At 45.9% G+C, this 20,061-nt stretch overlaps 1 protein-coding gene across 1 annotated transcript in view; it reads right to left on the reverse strand.

Annotated features, from left to right (window-relative positions):
• Window positions 1-20,061, reverse strand: part of Tnn (tenascin N) — a 60,821-nt gene that overhangs the window by 36,752 nt on the left and 4,008 nt on the right. The window contains exons 2-7 of the mRNA XM_013015522.1: window positions 19,217-19,480; window positions 15,578-15,763; window positions 14,455-14,544; window positions 6,830-7,093; window positions 3,341-3,604; window positions 2,343-2,606 (exon numbers count right to left, since the gene is read on the reverse strand). Of these exons, the coding sequence (XP_012870976.1) occupies window positions 2,343-2,606; window positions 3,341-3,604; window positions 6,830-7,093; window positions 14,455-14,544; window positions 15,578-15,763; window positions 19,217-19,480 (1,332 nt within the window). The remainder of the gene's footprint in view (window positions 1-2,342; window positions 2,607-3,340; window positions 3,605-6,829; window positions 7,094-14,454; window positions 14,545-15,577; window positions 15,764-19,216; window positions 19,481-20,061) is intronic.

Raw genomic sequence — 20,061 nt, forward strand, 5'->3', positions numbered from 1 at the left:
CATCTCTGAAGCCAAAGAATAGCCACTCTGTAATTCAAAATGCAATAAAGAGTAAACCATCTCTGAAGCCAAAGAATAGCCACTCTGTAATTCAAAATGCAATAAAGAGTAAACCATCTTCTATACCTCAATTTCTTCCCTAGAGGGAAGATATACAAAACGGGAAGACATTACCAATTTATATCTTATAGAGTTGTTGTAGTCTACAAATGAATAGCGTGTCTCTTATGACTATTCTCAGCCATGCCCAGTGACTATGAACTCTTTTCAGCAAAGCTATCAGTTTGATGCTTCACTCTACTACACACACCCAAGGTTACCAAAATGGTATTGCACGAAGAAAAATAGTATCGCTTCTTAAATCTAAATATTTCTTGCAAAACTCATTTCCCTAAAATTATTTGCTCAAAGGTCCTTTTATATATGTTCATTTAGGCTTTGACTCCAGGAAGCTTGGTATCTATATTCCAACCCCTGGCCCACCACCAAGGCTGGCTCAACAGTTCTAAGACTCTGTGGCTAACCAACCATCTCCAGTCTATAAAACTAAGAAGAGTGAGGGAAGGGGTGGGTTGGGAGGGATGAGTGAGAATGCTGAAAGGGGTGACATTGATCAAGATGCATTGTGCTCATAAACTGCTTGGCTGAATGGCAAAGGAAAAAATAAAGCACGTAGTAATACTTCACAGAGGGAGAGAGAGAAAGAGACAGCCGTTAGAGAGGTCAGTGAGTTGGAATTATTTGAACAGAGCTACACTGTGAATCCTAGAAGCAGGACCCAATCCTTAAATAAGCGATTTTAGTAGGATCCTGTACAGAATTTGTGGTGTACAGAGTAGAAAAGAAATCTCAAGGGGGTGATTAGCAATGTCAGTGAAAGGTGGGAGCTTACTGGCATCTAATGGGTAGACACCAAGGATGTTGCTGAACATCCTACATGACCCAAGCTATACCTGGGCAACAAATAAATTGTCCTACTCAACATGTCAACAGTGAAAAGGTGGAGAAATCCCTTCTAAAGGGTAGGGAACACTGAAGGTTGGTTTGTTGTTGTTTTTTTAAACACATGACTCAAATATCTAAGGGTTGACAGAAAAGCTGGTTGTTTGGTGCCAAGCAAGAGAAGCTACAGCACTGAAAAAAGCCAGTACAGCCACCCACTGAATGGACAAAGGAGGCATGTCTGTTCTGCATGGACTAGATGTGGGCCAAGCACAGAAGAATCTAGGGTTGTCCTACCTAGAATCACCTAGTAACTCCATTAGTGGTGCTGGAGCACACCCTCTGGTGTCCTCTGGATAGAAGAAGAACAAGAGACCAAGCATTTGCCCACAAGGTGAGTGCAGTGAGAGATTCCCAGTGGGAAATAAGCACAAAAGTGCTCCAAAAGAAGAGCCAGCTCGAACATTCATCAGGCCCCATGACAGGCCATGCTAAAGTCAAGGAAGGCTTTCCATGATTCTTGGCCTGTCTGCCTTTAATCCCTGACTACTCTTCTCTTCTGACTCGTGGATTTTCCTCCATCTTGACCTTTCACCTACCCCTATTCCCTTCTGATCCCTCAAACTCTTTCCTCGGGACACCAGGCTTCTCCTCACATCTCTCCTCTGCTTGAGTCTAGCCACTCCTCAGTGTGTGTTTCCCAGATGTGCCAAACACTAATGCATCCAACATTGCACTTAGCAAGCTGGAAGATTGGTGCTTAAAGTACAAAGAGGAAGGCCCAAGAGGCCTGAGTTCCCTTCCCACAGCAGGCAGCTGGCATGCAAATGGACAACTGTAAATGAAGGGGGGCTCCTACCTAGAAATAGACATTTTTGTTACTTAAAAAATTGGCATTTGGGGAACTAGATCCTGGCTTAATTTTAGCTGACAAAACACTGCAATTATTTCTGTCTAAAAAATCCAGCCAAAAGGCAGAAGCAAGCACAAGCTTCATAGGAATGGCTTAAACTGGTGAGCAGTTTAAAAGCAAAACGAAATACAAACAAACAAAGATTAATTTGGGAATACAATCCACCAGTCTGACTCTCTCAGTCTAATAGCTGCTTGTGTTTTCATCCTATTTATTCTTTACCCAGGTGAAAATTTCAGTGTCTTCACAATCATGAGACAGAAGAAGAATGGGGGACTAGAAGCAATCACCGTCGATCAAACTTGGATACCACATTATGAGATATGAACTCTAAGAGAAACTATTCAAAGGAAGTGAGGGGTACATGATTTTTATGGAGGTCTCTGGTAAACAAAGTATCTTTGTCCGTCGAGGTCAAAATCAGAAAAACTCACCTAGACAGACCATAAGCTTAGCAATGGTGAAGTAATAGCGCATGCTCTGTTACCTGTGGGGGCCTTGGTATTGGCCTTCCTGCTCTCCTGGGTCCCTTTCTGGGCCCACACATGGACCTTGTACTCCATGCCTGGCCTCAGGCCTGTCAGGATGGTGCTGGTCTTCTCTTTCCCCACTGGAACCTCCTTTGTTTCTCCATCAGCAGAGGTGTAGCTCACCACATACCTGTCGATGCTGGCCTGCACAGGCTCCCAGGAGACACTGATCGTATTCTCTGTCACCCGGTCAGTCACCAAGTTTTTGGGACTGTCAATATCTGAAAAGAAAATGTTTGGGAAATCCTAAGCTCTGACAGTGCGAGCCACGCCCACTACCCCAGTGCCACAACTTCACTGTTACAATTCATGGCTTTCACCTCCCTAAAGTGTCTTCTTAGAAGCACGTGGCATATCAAGACTATCAATTGCATATCTGCTCTGATGTCAGTTAAGTAAGTAATTTGCCATTTTACCAAAAGTTATTTATTGGCAACACTCTAGAAGGATTATCACAAATAATGCCCAACCAGTTCCTAAACACATCTCAGCTGAGCCTGCTAAAAACACTGTACCCATACCCATATTCTCCCTCTGGAGAACAAGTGATTTCATGAGCAGCTCGCGGCTGTCAAGGGAGGAATATCCCACTGAGGTCATTCCTAAAGCTCACTGGCAGTCTCACCTCATTAAGATTCTAACTGCAAGCCAACCACCGGTGGCTCATGCCGGTAATCCTAGCTACTCAGGAGGCTGAGATCTGAGCATCTCAGTTCAAAGCCAACCCAGGCAGAAAAGTCTGTGAGATTCTTATCCCCAACAAACCACCAAAAAACCAGAAGTGGCGCTGTGGCACAAAGAGGTAGAGCACTAGCCTTGAGCAAAAGAGTTCAGGGACAGCACCAGGCCCTGAGTTCAAGCCACACGACAGACCAAAACATTTAGGCCTTTGATATCCTATACACAATCCCCAAGCTCAAAATTCAATTCCAGTTAACCATCTCTGTCTAGTTACCTGTGGGAGCCTTGGTATTGGCCTTCTTGCTTTCTCTATCCCCTTTCTGAGCCCACACGTAGACTTTGTACTCCACGCCTGGCCTCAGGCCTGTGAGGATGGTGCTGCTCTTCTCCTTGTCCACTGGAACCTCCCTGGTCTCGCCGTCGACAGAGGTGTAGCTCACCACATACCTGTCAATGTCAGCCTCCACTGGATCCCAGGAGACACTGGCGGTGTTCTCTGTCACCCGGTCAGTCACCAGGTTGGCAGGGCTGTCAAGTTCTTGAAGAAAGATATAAAAGAAGAAGATAGCTTTTAGCACCCTGAAAGTTTCTGAAAGACTAGCACGAACACAGCCAAAATAAGGAACTCAATACATTTGAGTCAGCTATTATGTCAATGGTTGAGAGAACTTAAAGGTTTTCATTAAACAACTGGTCAAAAAGTCAATGAACTTAATGAGTAAAGTTTTCAGACCTAGCTCACTTTTAGAAGGACTCTGTGAACTTTACCCACAAGTTGCTTTTGGATTAAAAAGAACTTGTCTCTACCTACTAATTTTTCCTCTAGCCTGGATTTATATAATATACTCCTAATTCCTTTTACCTGAAAGCAAATGTATTTCAATAATTGTCTCCATCTGTTCCAGTATGTTCTTTGGGAAGAAAACATCCTATGAGTAGAAGCTGTCAGTTATTTCTATGTAAAATATCATGTCTCTGGTGAGGAACCAGGAGAGTTTTAAATTAATGCTTGTGGCCTGACCTAGAAGAAAAATCTTACTTGTAGAATCTTCCTGAGTCTCTAGATGGGTACACTGGGTTAGAACATGGTCCCCACCATTTCTCACTTGGGACAGGCTGTGTAATGTAAGTCATTGTCTCCTCACCTCCACAAGGAAGGAAACATCAGTACTGCCCACCTCCATCACCAGCTAGGGTGAATACTAAGTGACACTGCACCGTGCATGTTTATACACCTGAATGATCATCTTCTCCTCAAAAGAGCAAACCCTTAGCAAGTCCAAACCCAAGTAACTTGGTAGATAGAAACGATGCCTTTATTACCATGTTTTAAAAATAAGATCCTTAGAGCCAGGCTCTAAGTGGCTCATGCCTGTAATCCTAGCTACTCGGGAGATTGAGATCTGAGGACCATGGTTCAAAGCCAATCCAGACCAGAAAGTCTGTGAGATTCTTATCTCTAACTACTCAAAAAACAAACAAACAAAAAAAAGCCAGAAGTGGAGCTGTGACTCAAGTGGTAGAGCTCTAGCTTTGACCAAAAAAAAAAAAATTTGAAAAAGCTCAGGGACAGTGCCTAGGCCCTGAGTTCAGGCTCTAAGACCAATGTGTACATGCACATGTTTGCACCCAACACCCATACACACACACACACACACACACACACACACACACACACACACAAACAAATTAAGTTTAAGTCAGTTCCTTGTAAAACTGAACTTCCTGAGAAGCAAATGCATTTCAAACTGCACACCTCCTCTTGCCAGGCATGGTAAACCAGCTCAGTGCCATGCACAGCCACATGCAAAGACTGGTCTTAGAGAGTACGGAGTCAGCCGGATACCAGTTACTCCTAGTTACTCAGGAGGCTGAGATCTGAGGATCGTGGTTCTAAGCCAGCCTGGGCAGAAAAGTCTGTGAGATTCTTATTGCCAATAAACCACTCAGAAAGAGCTGGAAGTGGTGCTGTGGCTCAAGTAGTAGAGCTCTAGCCCTGAGCACAAAGAGGCTTAGAGACAGCACCCAGACCCTTGAGTTTAAGCCCCAGGACCAGTAAAAACAAACAAACAAACAAACAAAAACAGAACACGCTTCACGTAAGGACAAATGACCTAGCTCCTGGGACTCTGAGCTGACAATAACACTCTAGCCTCAACCTACCCTACTGTACCACCTATCCATCTGCCCACCTGCCCACCATGAACAATACTTAAAAAGGTCTACCCTGCCCCATTAGTCTCCCTGAAATTTTTGTATATGCTACTTCCACTGCTAATGGTGGGAGTTCCATTCAGGTGTCACCTCCGCTGACAACCCAATGGGTATCTACTTATTAGGTCCCCACAGCGCCAAGAAAATTTGGTATCTGTAGTACATAACTCACTGTATTTTATGTTTTTCATGGTCTTCTCTAATCAGAGGACTATGAATACCATTGAAGTAGGGAGACCAGGTCTGGCCAGTGCCATCTTGGCCACATGATGGATGATAGGGTCTGGCATCTTGTCTTCATGGTGGGAGAAGGTAAAGCCCTCACCTCCCAGGTGATGGCCTTGCCTGAATCCCTGGAGGCAGGGGCGGGCCCTTGGATGATAGGCTACTGAACCTGTCAGTCCGGTGCCTAGGACTGGGAGTTTCCTGTGCCCTGCCCCCATCCCAGACCCCATTTAGGCCCAGACCAGCACTGGGAGCCATTACCCCATGCCACATGTCTCAGTGTTAGCATCCTGTCTCCTGTCTCCTGGCTGCTCTACAGTCGCCTGGCCTCCCACTTCAGCTCTCCGTTGGAGTTGAATTGGTTGATTGGCATTGGTTTTGTTCTTTCTTTCCTCTCTGGCCTGTTTCCTAACTGTGTAAAGTGTATTTGCAGACCTATGTAGCAACTGGCTGCCTGCAGACAACTAGTGCTCCAATAAAGACTCCAAAGTTCGACCTCTCAAAATGTGGCTTCTCCCGGCTGGGAAGGTGGCTCAGTGGTAGTGTTTGCCTTGCATGCATGAGGCCCTGGGTTCCATTCCTCAGCACCACATCAGCAGAAAAAGCCAGAAGTGGTGCTGTGGTTCAAATGGTAGAGCACTAGCCTTGAGCTGAAGAGCTGAGGGACAGCGCCAGGCCCAGAGTTCAAGCCCCACGACCAACAAAATAAAAATAAGAATGAAATGTGGCTTCTCCACTTTTCACTTTACAACACCATATAGACATGGACCACGAACTTTGCCTTCATTCTACCAGAGTTCAGCTCCATGCCTAACCACCTCCCCTCCAGTGCAATACCGCACCGTACTCACCACAACTCCCTTTTCCTTTAATCCAGCTCCTGCTGTCTGTTATTGTTCCTTTGTTTGTGGATACCGGGGATTGAACCCAAGTCCTTTGCCAATTGAGCTAGGTCTTTACCACTTTGTGCTTGCTTTTGAAACAGGATCACACTAACTCCCTATGCTGACCTTGAACTCACGATCCTTCTGCCTCCAGAGTAGGTGGGATTCTAGCTACATACTCAAAAACAAGAAAATTAGAAAGTGTTACTTCGCTCTGATAGGGTTGAATTCCAGCTCAAATAAGTATGCCCTTGTATATGAAATAAAAAGTCTAGTTCCTTCCATTTATGGTTAAAAGGTGGGGGGGGAATCCATAATTGTGAAATCCAAAATTGCTTTTGCAAGTATCCTCTACCCCTGCACACAAAACAGCGATGCCAGCGCCACATCCATCTTCTCCCTGCCCTGAAGGAGCCTGGCGTGTCTTCCTCTTCTGTTACCTGTGAGCGCTTTGGTGTCCGCCTTCTTGCTCCCCTGGTTGCCCCTCTCAGCCCACACAAAGACTTTGTACGCCTCTCCTGGCTTCAGGCCGGTCAAGACGGTGCTGCTCTGGTCCTTGGATACCGCCTTTTCCTTGGTTTCCCCGTCAGGAGCGATGTAGCGTACCACATACTTGTCTATGTCAGCCCTCACGGGCTTCCAGGACACTGCCGCTGAGTCTTCTGTCACTTGATTAGTGACCACATTTGTTGGACCATCAATTTCTTCATAAAGAAACACAAGGGGAGGGGAAAAAATGGCGGGTCAACATCATGGATGCTTTAAATCTAATTTGTGTGACCTAGCTCAGTAGTCTACATAATACAAGCTGGTAGGGGAGGTAGGGGTAACTGGCTTCTGTTTAAACCCTTCATTGGGACAAGCAACAGATTTTCGAATTACTTGAACCCATTAGGGGAAACTCTTAGATTGAACCCTGGGAAGGATAACTCCTTCAAGGTGTTTGCCTTAGGTACCCAGATTGAATTCCTGAAATTCCTCTTCCAATCAAAACTTCTTCTAGCCAGGTTCTGGCAGCTTATGCCTACAATCTTAGCTACTCAAGAGGCTGAAATCTGAGGATCAGAAGTTTGAAGCCAGACTGGTAGGAAAGTCTGTGAGACTCTTATCTCCAATTAACCACCTGAAAACTGAAAGTGGACTTGTGGCTCAAAGTGGTAGAGTGCTAGTCTCGAGCAAAAAAGCTCAGGGAAAGTGCCAAGGCCCTGAACTCAAGCCCTACAACCACCACCACCAACACCACCAACAACAAAATCCTTCTCCTGTAGAGTCCTTCCAAACTACAGTTTCTAGACCTGGCACTTTATAAAGTTCCTTTCTATTTCCAAAGAAAAATTTTCAAAGCATAGTTCATTTGTTTCACAACTCATTGTGCATCTATTACATGCCAGGGAATGTAATGCCATTTTGCAGTAATTAATAAAATCCATGCCAACCCAGGACAATATGCCAGTCATATCATAGATGTACATGTAGTTCCCAATAATACAGCCTCCGTTCTTGATCTTAGAAATCCATTGCTAACCCTTGGGGTTTTCAGACTTGATCAGCACTGAGCAGGTACTCAGTACCTGCCAGAGATTCCACTTTAGAGGGGCTCTGGCATCTCTGGTTTTGTTTGTTTTGTTGTGCTTTTGTGGGTTTTTGTTGTGCCAGTCTTGGGACTTGAACTCAGGCCCTGGGCATGGTCCCTGAGCTTTTGTGTTGAAGGCTAGCACTCCACCACTTAAACCACAGCTCTACTTCTGGGCTCTTGGTGGTTAATTGGAGATGATAAGGTTACTCATGTGGGCTGGGAATGTGGCTTAGTGGTAGAGTGCTTGGCTAGCATGCAGGAAGCCCTGGGTTTGATTCTTCAGTAACACATAAACAGAAAAGGTGGGAAGTAGTGCTGTGGCTCAAGTGGTACAGTGTTAGCCTTGAGCAAAAGAAGCTCAGGGACAGTGCCCAGCCCTGAGTTCAAACCCCAGGACTGACAAAGAAAAAAAAAGAGTATTCATGTACTTTCCGATGCAGGCTGGCTTTAGAGTATGGTTCTCAGATCTCAGCGTCCTGATTAGCTAGGATTACAGGTGTGAGCCACCTATCCCAGCACATCTCTGATTTTTGTTCTTTTTTTCCATCTCCCTCACCCTCATCTCTGTCTTTCTGTCTCTCTCTGTCTCTCTCTCCACCCCCTCACCCCTGTTTTGTTTGAAGTTTGAGTCTGTTTTTTTGTGTTTGTTTGTTTGTTTGTTTGTTTGGGAAGTGCAAGGGTTTAAATTCAGGACCTTGTGCTTGCTTGGCTTGCTTTCTCAGCTGGCATTTTACCACTTGAGCCATATCTCCACATTGCCTTTTACTTGTTATTATGGAGATGGAATGTCATGGACTTTTCTGCCCAGACTGGCCTCAAACCACAATCCTCTGTATCTCAGCTTCCTGAGTCACTAGAATTTCAGGCATGAGCAACTGGCCTTAGCTTTTTTGACATTTTTTGTTTGTTTTGTTTTTGTTTTTCCACAGGGTCTTGCTATGTAGCCAAGACTAACCTCAAACTCACATTCCCCTGCCTCACCTTCTGAAATGCTGAGGTTACTGGTGTATGCCAACATGCCCAGCTGTCTACTTTAAAAAACAACAACAACAACAAGCTGGGCATGATAGCACGTGCCTGAAACCCAGCAGTTTAGAGGCTAAGGAAAGAGATAACCAACTCAAGGCTGGGCTGGAGTATGGGCAAATATTCTTTCCTTTCTAGCACATCACATAGTTCTGTGTTATACCACTGTATCCTAAGTACCACTATCATCAATCAGTTCTTATGAAGCCACTACTGATACTGATCATAGTTTGTAAGTAAACTAAAGTATGCTGTGAGAAGTTATTATAATCTGAAATTCAGCAGCAGTAGAATTTGAGAGACAAATGAGGAAAGAAAATGGTCCTGGCCTGTGGCCTCTGGAACACTGAGTATCCCTTGCTGATAAACGGCCACATTCTGTGAGGAGAATGAGCAGGCTCATAGAGCATGTTCAGGAGAAAACATGCGTAACAATAAGGATTCCCTCCCTACCCTTTTGTCCTTTCTGTATAAGAAATAATTCTGCATTTTCTAAGGAAGGGATGTGGAGAGCCCTCCAAAGGCCCTATCTCCATCTGGGGAAATAAGGAATGAACTGGGACTAGAAAAATAAGACTACAAGAACATCCTCACTAACCGGGAATGGGTGGCTCACACCTGTCATCCTAGCTACTCCAGACGCTGAGATCTGAGGACCATGGTTTGAAGCCAGCTCAGGCAGGAAAGTCCATGAGACTCATCTCCAATAAACAACTCAGAAAAAGTTGGAAGTGATTCTGTGGCTCAAGTGGTAGAGCGCTAGCCTTGAGCTGAAGAGCTGAGGGATGGTGTCCAGGTCCAGAGTTCAAGCCCCAGGACCAACCAAACCAAAAACAAAAAAGGAAAACAAGATGGTCTCTAAGTTCCTAGAAGATCTCTGCCCATTTCCAGCAAAGGCATGAATATCCCTCCTCTATATTAGCCTAGCTCTCTCCTTTATTATTCATATTTTAGATCTGTAGCCCATCAACTCCTCAGAGCTGAGAAGCTGACTTGTAAGACAAAGTTCCCAATTCTCTCCTCTTTGGCCAGTGAGGAAAGCCCCTCTCTCACAGTACTCTTCGCTCAGATGCTGGTTTATCTTCGGGATGGGTTTTCCTGGCCTGGGTTTGGTAAGAGTAGAGCCAGAAAAAAGGCTTCTTGGCTGTGAATAGAAACTAAATATAGAACATAGCATGCCAGAGTTGTAGGAGACTTGGAAGTTTAGCCCAGAAAGGAGTTGTGACTTCTCCAAGCCCACAGAGCCAATTAGATTCAGAGCAGCCTAGAACTTAGAGCTCTTTGCTCCTTTCCAATGCCCTTTCTCTTAACTGCTTCATTGCTTAAGCCATAAAGAGTCTCTTCACTGTTCTCCGTGGTCATTCTCAGCCTGTAACAAGGATAGTAGCCAAATGCTGAGGTACAAGAAAAGGAGAGCACAATATGATATGGCAGATTGCTAGAAAAGGTCACCTCTGTGAGACAAAACCTCCCTCTCTACCAAGAATGTCAGGGCCATTAAGTACTTTTTCCAGTAGCCGCAGTGGCCTGCCTCCAACTTCCTCTTCACCATACACCTGCAACTTCCTACTTTCCAGACGTTGGCAGCTCTGGTAGAACTTTCTCAAGCCAGTCAAAGTCAGAGAGATTCAAGGCAAGATTTGTAAGATTTCGTAGGCCACCACTGAGTACCTATGTTAGAATACTAGTAAGCCTTGTTCAAAGAGATGGAAATTGCAAAACCTGATTATTCCACATTCATGGTGGTCACCTGTGAATTGATCTGTTGAGCAGTGGAAAAATGATGTCAAATGCAAACTCTACAGGGGTATGAGGCTGAGGGCCATGATGGATCTACGCCACCCATCTGAAGGTGAGTTCCCAGAACAGGTCCCTCCTGTGCTTCGGCCTCTTGTGGTCATGTTTGCATAGACCTCCGTGGCCATCTTTCCATAATGGCCACAATGGAAAGTGACCAATCCCTCTTGCTGCTATTCTTCTCTACTTCTACAAAAGTTCTTGATTTGGATTTGGATCCAAGTGGCAACTCAGCCACTCATCCGTTCACCCTAAGTGTCTTAAACTTGGTAAGCATTCATTTTCCCATATGTAAAATGGCAATAACAATACTTAGGTTACTGGAGTTTTGGGGGCAAGAACTCCAGCTCCAAGAGATACAAAAGAGAAGGCTTGGCACCCATCCCAATATGCCAATTAGAGAGATGAGTAGTAATAAAAGGCAAAGAAAGGAGATTTAATTGAATGTAGCCATGCTGGGAAGGACAGTTAGAGGAGTTCGTTGTCCCCAAGCCGGTCTTCAAAAGGTACAGACATGCTTATGTAAGGAAGGGACAGGACACATGCATAGTTAAGCAGACTCAGTCAGATGGTGATGTGCAGGATCTTTATCTCAGGATTGGTCAGGAAGGTCTGGTCACTGGGGAGAAAGTCATTGGTGCCTGGGGATGGAGGCAGATTTGACTCTTGTCAAAAGATGTTCGTCCAACAGACCTGGTATTTCTGGAATCCAAGGAAACTGCAGGAGGGAATGGCTCAGAGCAAAAGAGAAAGATGAAAAATGGAGGCAGAGATGCTAAGTTTTTGTCCTGCTTTTTGTTATTTGTTGGACATTAGGCAAGCCCAAGTAGTGAGTCAGTGCTTTTAGCAAAAGCAACTTCTAAGAACCTGTTATGCTTGCAATACTATTATAAGGCCCAGAAGTTTCACAGCAGTTACTCAAATTATGGAGGTTGTTGTTATTTTTCACCCACGGTGTTCGGTTGGATGATTGTACATAAGTTCTGAACGTTGACAGTTCAACTTGGAACATGAAGGAGCCTGGAAAGGGACGTGCTGGGTGGAGACCAGCTCATTGCTTCTTGGTTAGGGTCGGCTTTCCTTTCTTTTTCTTTTTCTTTTTGCAAAAGGGTCTCACTGGATAGCCAAGATTGGCCTTGAACTCTCCATTCTTCTGACTTGGGGTAGACAGATGGGGAAGGAAATGGGTGCAGGATCACATTTGGGTACATTCTGCCAAACATCCCACTTTAATAGTTCTAAATAGTTTCCTTTGAGAGTGCATTATTGCTTTATGGTTGATTCTGTCTTAAACACACTCTGCTAAAGATGCCTCTAGGTGTGACCACCCATGCATTCTTTGTGGGACCAAGGATTTGCCATCGATCTCCTCAACATTCCTGCCTCAGCCCTTCCAGTATCAGGAAGACAGGCCTGTACCACCAAGTCCTGGCTTGGTCTGCCATGTAAAGTGAAGTCTAGGCCCATCCCTTCTGAAGACATTGGTCAGCCTCAGCTCCCAGCTCTTGAACTTGACCCACTTCTGAAGCTGCGCCTTTCAAGGAGGCATTCCACACTTTAATGGGTTGGAGGAGGGTTTTCTGTTAGCCCTTTCTTTTCCATTGAGATTAGGTTGATAAAAGAAAAATCCTGAGATATCCTCAATTAAATTACAAAGGCTGAAGGGTAGAGAGGGTAAGGGATGAGGGAAGTTGATCAGCTAACAGGGCGAACAAAAATAAGACTGGGTCAGCTGGATGTATCTAGAAACCTTGGCTCCAATTCCAGTTCCCTCACTTCAGGGACCACCATGCCCAATCTACTTATAAACTTTCAGCACTGTTAACCCGCCAGGAAGCGACAAGCACTTCTTATGGCTAGCCTTTCTAACTCAAAGCTTTCCCTGCTTGGCATAATCTCATGCCTTTTATCTACAGTCAATGTAAAGAAATTATGCTTTCCTTCCCCAAACTGCCTAAAATTACCCTTGGCTCTAGGCCCCTCAGGCATATTTCCAATTGCCTAGCTGCTGGCAGTAGTTAGAGGAACTTGTCCAAGGACCAGCTCTGTCCTTCTGGCTAGCAGCTGTAACAGCTCAATAAACTTTTATTTACATATCCTTCTGTCTCAAGGGTTTTGATTTAACAAGTTCCACTGAGTGACTGGTTAAATGGAAAATCCTGAACTGTGTCCTTATCCCTGGCTGTGCTTATACTATTCTTAAATTCCACTGCCTTTTTCCATCTTGTGAAATGCAAAAAAAAGAAGAAAAAAAAACCTTTGGAGAAAACAGACCCTGTTTTCTATTAAATTAATGAACAGTCTAGACAGGTTTGACAATAATTTTTTACCTTAGAAATTACAGTATCTTTTCATTTTACATGAGTAGAACACACAGACTTATTTGCAGTCAAATAAAAATATCTCACCCAGCTTTGAGAATATATAATTTGACAACAAAAAACACTTCCTGGGTGCTAATATTTTACTTGGAATAATGTACTTGAAAGGTTAACTAGCAATGCAAGGCTGCATAGCAATTAAATGCTCTGGGAACTCACGCAGAGATGGCTGGCATCTCATATGGGCATTGAGGCTTCAGTTGAGAAGCCTGGGTATAGCAGAGCCCAGAAGGATGGGTGACATTATCACTGTGCAGCAGCTGAGATGGTGAGTTCAATTCTCACCCCATAGCACCTCACTCATCCAACTAGCCATTTCTAGCACTGAGTTGTGAAGAACTAAATTACTTTTTTGTTTGTTTGGTCAATCCTGGGGCTTGAACTCATGGCCTGGGCACTGATCTTGGGCTTCTTTTGCTCAAGGCTAACACTCTACCACTTGAGCCACAGCACCTCTTCCAGCTTTTTCTGTGTATGTGGTACTGAGGAATCAAACCCAAGGCTTCATGCATGCTAGGCAAGCACTCTGCCACTAAGCCACATTCCCAGCCTAGAACTAAATCACTTTGAAAGACTGACTCAGATTCAAAGATCCCTCCTCTGCTGGCTCTGAGCATGAGACTCCACCTGTTCCACTGTAGTCTAGATTACAGCTCCATCCTGAGTAGGCAGGAGGCACAGATTTATTTCAAGAGGTTCACAATTCAACTTAAGCTAATTGAAGTCATAGGTATGCTTTCCGATTACTTTCTGATCGATCAATTACAAATTACTGATTTTCAGAATTTTGTCATAAATTTTCTCAATATGCAAATTCTAACTCTACCCACACCAGGGTCTTTAACATCTCCTGACATTTCACTGCAGATTGCCTGAGTGTAGACCTCAGGGGGGGGGGGGAGGGGAAATACAATTCCAATAAGAAACACCATTATAGTTCACTTGTCCCTAGGTAATTTGGAGTTTTGTGCCTAGCTCAAAGATAAAAACAACTTAGAAGAATAACCCCATGATTGAAACAACTAAAATAAATAGAAATATGTCAGAATTCTGTCCTTTTCCTTGACTCTGAGGTCCTGGAGAAGATTTTGTATGGCAAGAGAAATTTGAAAAAGGAGTTTGCCTCCTCTCCTTTGACCCCCCTCCCTGTGTAGTTGTCTCTATACAAAGGGACAGAAAACTCCACACATGAATGGCAGAATTTTACCCACACAAGAGTCAGCTATGAGAAATAAGAGAGTACAAACATCGTTAAATATCCACAGTGCCACCAAGTAGCTCTTACCAGTCCTGCCATTCAGGAGAATCGGTTTGCCTTCCAGACCGCCTCTCATGGGAAAAACTGTGATCTTATAGTCTGTCCCAGGCTTCAGACCTAAAAACAAGCAGGCAGTGTGGATGCGAGGACAGGCTCCAGACCCTACAACCAGCCCTGTTCACCTTTGAATCTCTCTTGTGAGGGCGAGATGGGTAATATTCTCTCTGCACAAGACTAACAGTCTAGGCGGAGGAAGAGCTGCAGGGGTGGAACATGAGGGCTCGAGGAAGGGTTCCTGGACAGAAGAGGGCTGGAACAGGTGGCATAAAGTCCAGGAACCTGCTGTCTCTGGCTGGGCCATCTAGCACTTATTTTCCAGATTTAGTCTTAGCCTCCATGATTTCCTGCTTCTAACAATCAATCTTCTCTCACTACTTTCTATCTCCTCATTGTAACTATTAGGAATAATCTTTCTAGGTTCCCCTCCCCTCCTCTTTCCTTTTCCTTTGTCTCTTGCATGAAGTATGAACGGTGGTTCTTCATAGCACTAATATCCAGGCTCCAGTGGCAAACGGGAAACAAACGCCAGCATAAGAGATGCTTGCTCTCAAGAAAGAATCTGAAGAGTGGACAGCAGGAGGGTTTGCCATGAAGCCAGCCAGCCGCCAAGTCCCTCATTCACCCCAGCGTGCTCCACAGCCCTGTGCCTAACTGGGTATTCACCACGGCATGTTCCTTCTCTTAAAGAGGTCCCTGAATATGCACAGACTTTCCAGAATCCCCTTTTCTGAATTCCAGCTCAGGCATCTGAGCCAGGTGATCCAGGGAGTCCCCACCTCAGGCCCAACATACACACACACACACACACACACACACACACACACACACACACACACACCTTCAAATGGAATGTCTGCACATCATCAAATCCATCCTAAAACAAGAGAGTGCACTGACTAGAGAGGACATTTTGGAATGTCTCAGTGGAGTGCTCTGGGATGCCGAGGAGTGTCTGAAGGCCTTCTAAGTAGGCTCCATATAGGACAGTTTTGGAGTTCAAGTGTGATTTCTAAGGCTTAGGACGCAGTGCACACCCCCACCACCCCAGCACCCACAGCAAGCCCCTCGCCTTCCCAGGGCTAGCTCTTACCCGTGATGTCATATCGACTCTTGGGGTCACGGCTCTTGGGCACATTCACCTCGGCCACCTCCTGGCCTGTCAAGGGGCCATACTGCAGCTTGAAGTAGTCCACGTCCGTCAGGGGGTTCTCCCACTCCACGTCCAGGGAGGTCTCAGTCTCTTCTGTCACCCAGGCAGTGCCTACCACAGCAAGATCTAGGCAGGGACACAGAGGGTAAGAGAAAGCCATGGAGAGCTGCGGTCCCACAGGTCTGGAACAGGCCATTGGGTACCAAGTCAGCTGCTCTTCTTGACACACTGAGAGCTGGTTTTGGCCCAGGACATAGTCCTTAACAAGGGACTTAGAGCTGCCCATATAGGAACTCACTGTTAGTCTTCAGATTTTCCACAGAGGGTAGTCTGTCTTCCTGGGAAGCCTCTGTTCCTCTCCCCACCCCCCACCCCCCAAGTCCTGGCAGGTTACACTACCTTGCTAATTAAACTCTGGCCAAGCCTCTCAGGCCAGTATCCACACAGCCCAGCTCGAGGCCCAGCTAGTCTACACTACTGCTCCCCCTTTGGCTGGCTATGGAGTCCCCATCCTCAGAAGAGACTTCTAAGCCTTTCCACGTAAAGTTGAGGAAATGCATTTCCATTTCTTTTAGTATGTTTATGCTGTAAGTTCCTTCTTCCACTTTCCAAATTATAGCCTTTGACTCTCAAATTCTTCTATATGAATTAACCCAAGGCAAATCTATAAAGTAGGTGTTTTTCTTTTTCTTTTGACTGGTACCATGGCTTGAATTCAGGGCCTTGAATTTGCTTGGCTTGATTGCTCAAAGCTGGAGCTCTACCACTTGAGCCATGCCTCCAGCACGGCTTTTGTGTTGATGAACTGGGGGTGGAGTCTCAAGGACTTTTCTCTCCAGGCTGGCTTCAAACTGCAATTCTCTGACAGCTAGGACTACAGCCATGAGCCACTGGCACTTAACTAAAGGGAGTGCATTTTAACTTGGTCTTTCTATGTATCCTTCCTGTGGTACTCATGCTGCTTTATCTTGTCCTAGAAGGAGTTACCACATGACTTTGCTCACAGCAAAGTACTTAGGTTAAATGTTCTCTCTTCCTTCCACTTGGAAAGGAATGGGTCACTGATAGCGCCTTAAGGGAAGAACCTTTGGAGGGTGACTGGGGTCTCTGGGGAGCACTTCAAATGCCACTGGCTAGATCTCAGACTGATAGAGCCTGTCCTTAAAGTCTGGATTAGGGAAGATAAGTTCCCCAGACTCTCAGCCTTGCGTCGGTGGGTGGAGACCTTTTTATCCAATGCCAGTGGGCCATTTGTGGGACAGGGAGCACACGCACAGGCAGGGTATGACTTGGTGATCTCCAGGCGCTTGTGATCTGACTTGGTGATCTCCAGGCGCTTGCGATCTGAGCATCTTGTGGATAAAGAGCCTCCCAGAGCCATTCGTCTGCCCCTCACCTCCAGCTTCCACCTGACAGAACCCTGGCTTCTGTTTTTAGACTCTTCTCAAAGATGAAAGTCAAGAGTAGAGTAGCAAAGGTGACTCAAGGATCGTGAAATGAGTCCTGCAAGGCTTCAGAGAACATGGAGGGATTCACAAATGAAAAGGCAAGGGCTTGATAAAAATGCTCCGAACTGCTTGGTCTGAGCTATCCTTGACGGGCAGGAAAGATTGTATTTAACTTGGCTCGGATTAGACAGAATGACAAGCTTCACACTAGCGAGGCTTTATAGGTCTTTCATCCAAGACATCAAGAAGAGTTGCTAAGACTCTCAGAAGAGGTGTCCCTGTCTTCCCCTCAGAGGTTGGACACTCGCCTATCTGTAGAAAGATGCAATCACCAAGAGCAGCTAACCTGGCCTGGTTCTCACCGCTAGGGTTTGCTGTTGTCCCATGGACACAAAGCATTTCACAGAATGTTAGTATCAAACAAGAGGACCACCCTAAATCAAGACAAAACAAGGCCATTCTAAGGCCATATCTATCCCCAGACACAAACAGGATTACAGCTCACACAGGTGACGAAGCATCCCCACTCCTGACTCGAACACATGGCTTCTTCTTTCCAATCACAGCTCTAACCTCCCTCTAGTCTGTCTTCTTGCTAGAAAAGGTTCGTGAAGATAGCCAACCACAGAATTATCCCCATTTCTGAGAGTATCCGATCCAAAGCAACTCTGTGCTTTCCTTAAGCTTCTCCTGAATTATCTAGCCCAAATCTGAAATCTATAACATGTCCTTTCTTTCACTCTGTTATTGCAAAACCACACCTTTTTCCACATGTGCATCTTCCCATTGAAAGGAACCGACCCGGTTCAACTAAGGGGCTATTTCTAGCATTTTGGGCTGGAGGGTGCTGACAAAGGCAATCACAAATGGTGCCAAGCCTCTACTGCCAAGCCTCTTTTGACGCTTTTCAACACTGCCCACCATTTTCTCACAATTAAAAAAAGACAGCCATATGTTTCTGCAGTGACCACTGTAAGTCCATATTCCACCCCCCGGATCTGCCAGCCTCTTCCTCAAGGACTTTAGGGCAAAGAGGGGTCGATGTGGGGCATTTTTTTGTTTTTTTAATCATGTACCTGGCACATGGTAAGTCCTTAGCCACCCTTGAAAATTTAAGCTGTTTTAAGAGTTTTCATGGGGAAATAAGGATTTTCTAAGTTGTTTGGGCCACCAAGCAGTTACTTCTAGGGGCAAGCTCCTAAAAGGAGGGAAAAATTGTCCATGCTGATATTGAACTCATAAACTTCCTGCTTCAATCTCCCAAGTGTCAGGGGACATACCTGTAGAGAGGTATGTCAACATGGCTCAAACTTTTTTGTTTGTTTGTTTGTTTGTTTTCACCTAAAGAACTTCGGAACAACGTACAAAGAATGAATAAAATGGCGTCACTTTGACTCATTCTTTTATTTATTTTTTCCTGATTCCAGGGACTTGGATTCAGGGGCCTTATACTTACTAACAGCTGGCACCCAGCATTTTGTTTTTTTCTGATTGACTAGAGATGGAGTCTTACAGAATGTTCAGCATGGAGCTAGCTTTAAACACTGATCTTCAAAGTCTCAGTCTCTTGAATAACCAGGACTCTCATTATAAAACTATATGGTCTTGGCAGCTATCTTGAAATGAAAGTAAATAGATGATTTACTTTTGAACGTAGACTAGCTAACCTCAAACTGAGTAGGCTCGGGAAAATGGCCACCTCTATGTCTTCATAAACAACTTTTCCCTTATACTTTCTTCACTTACCCCATCTGAGCCCTCTCTTCCCTGCGGAGAAACATCTAATTGTTACAGATGGCTTCTGAAGCTTTCCACACATCCTGGCCTGAATTTGCCGAATGGCCTTGGAGACTCGGTGAAGGGATAGGACACAGGCATATGCTTTGCTTGTGTGTGACAGTGGAGCCACCAAAGGGACACAGAAGGCCTCCTTGAGTCTCCATCTAGATGCTGGCCACCCTTGGCTTTGAGGACCCATTAAGCGGGAAGCAAGGAGAAGGGAGAGACAACTGGAGCCTTCTCCAGCTACAGCTCTGGCTTTCAAACCCCAAAGTGGGGCAACAGACCGCGCTATACATAGAAGGGTATTTGGGGCCTTTCCTGGAGCCCTCGGGCATGGGGCCCGCCTTACCTGTGGTGGCCAGCAGATGCTGCGGACTGCTGGCTGTGTCTTTCTTCACGTTGCGCAGGGTGACGATGTACTTGGTGCCAGGCATCAAGCCGGGAATCTCGTAGGTGTGCTGCTCCTTGGGCACTTGGATCTGCTTGAGGGAGGGCTCCTCCCCCAGGGGATAGTAGCTGAGCAGGTAGTGGTCCACGTCACTGGTGGGCTCCCAGCTCACCAGCAGGGAATGCTCGGTGCTCTTGAGCAGCTGCAGGCCCTGAGGTGCCACCACTGCGTGCAGAAGAGAACAGGTGTGGAAAGGACAAGGTGGGGGGGGGGAGGAGGGGGACACTCCTAGCCTGTGAACTCAACCCCAGGATGGTAGGCCTGGGGGAGGAAGTCTTAGGTAGGTATATGCTGGACACCCTCCCAGAAGGAAGTTAGTAAGTTATAGTTAGGAGTTAATACCCCCACCACCCTGCATGCACACGCACGGTGCGCGCGCGCACACACACACACACACACACAGCCATTAGATCCCCAGTCAAACCCACGGCCTTCACACCCCAGGCCCCCACACCAGCCGTGCACACACACACACACACACACACACACACAGCCATTAGATCCCCAGTCAAACCCACGGCCTTCACATCCCAGGCCCCCACACCAGCCGTGCACACACACACACACACATACACACACACACACAGCCATTAGATCCCCAGTCAAACCCAAGGCCTTCACACCCCAGGCCCCCACACCAGCCGTGCACACACACACACACAGCCATTAGATCCCCAGTCAAACCCATGGCCTTCACACCCCAGGCCCCCACACCAGCCGTGCACACACACACACACACACACACA

This window comes from Dipodomys ordii, unplaced genomic scaffold, assembly GCF_000151885.1.
Source record: "Dipodomys ordii isolate 6190 unplaced genomic scaffold, Dord_2.0 Scaffold27, whole genome shotgun sequence".
NCBI classification, from domain to species: Eukaryota; Metazoa; Chordata; class Mammalia; order Rodentia; family Heteromyidae; genus Dipodomys; species Dipodomys ordii.